Source organism: Naegleria gruberi (genome assembly GCF_000004985.1).
Source record: "Naegleria gruberi genomic scaffold NAEGRscaffold_410, whole genome shotgun sequence".
NCBI lineage: Eukaryota > Heterolobosea > Eutetramitea > Acrasida > Naegleriidae > Naegleria > Naegleria gruberi.
Genome location: NW_003163036.1, coordinates 6,620 through 7,495, shown reverse-complemented (window position 1 = coordinate 7,495; position 876 = coordinate 6,620). Strand labels below are relative to the sequence as shown.

The window sequence follows — 876 nt, the reverse complement described above, 5'->3', positions numbered from 1 at the left end:
CCAACAACTAAATGTACATTAGTGACGAAGGCTTACATAAAATAAGACTGGCCGATCTTGGAAATAATAATATTAACACATTAACCAGTAATTCCTACAGTCCAACATTTATAACATTAGATAGTGTAAACAGTAGAGTGCTATTCACTGATCCTGAAGATTATAGTGTTCGTTATTTCAGCTTATCATCTCCATCAACCGTAACACCTGTCAGTGCTTCGACAAATACTGTTTCTGGTATCACAGTTTCGACAGCTGGAGAATATTATTTCGCAGATGGATCCAGCAAAGTCATAAAACTTACTTTACCAAATACGAAAAGTAATTATGTAACTGGATTGAGTAATCCTCAAGGATTATTTTGGAGATCTAATGAACTGTTCATTGTAGATGCTGATAGTACAACTCCTAAAATTAAGAAGTATGATGGAACAACTCTTACAGATATTGCTGGAGGTGGATCTTCTGGTTGTGCGAATGATATTGAGGCAACAAGTTGCAAATTATCAAGCTCCATCTCAGGTATTTACGTCACCAACAAGAATGAAATTTACATCACTGAAGCCAGAAGTTCACCTAATGGAAATATCAAGAAAATTTATCCATATTGTGATAGTGGTTATCAATTATCTTCTGATGGAAAAACATGTGATCCTATTTGTTATTCTAAAGTAGGAGATGCTGCCTGTGGAGGACCAACTCAAGGAACTTGTAGTGCTCCTGATACTTGTCAATGTACCACCAATTATTTTGGAAATGAATGTGGCTCACCAAAGTGTTATGGAAAAACCTCCAACGCTTGTAACAATCAAGGTACTTGTACTGCAGTTGATACTTGTGTTTGTAATGCTAACTATTTTGGAAACGAATGCACTT

At 35.8% G+C, this 876-nt stretch overlaps 1 protein-coding gene across 1 annotated transcript in view; it reads left to right on the top strand.

Moving 5' to 3' along the window:
• Window positions 1-11: 11 nt before the first annotated feature.
• The window catches only part of NAEGRDRAFT_76764 (uncharacterized protein), a gene marked incomplete at both ends in the record, with an annotated part of 7,020 nt that continues 6,155 nt past the window's right edge, over window positions 12-876 (top strand). Inside the window, one exon of the mRNA XM_002668279.1 lies at window positions 12-839. Coding sequence (XP_002668325.1) covers window positions 12-839 — 828 coding nt within the window. The remainder of the gene's footprint in view (window positions 840-876) is intronic.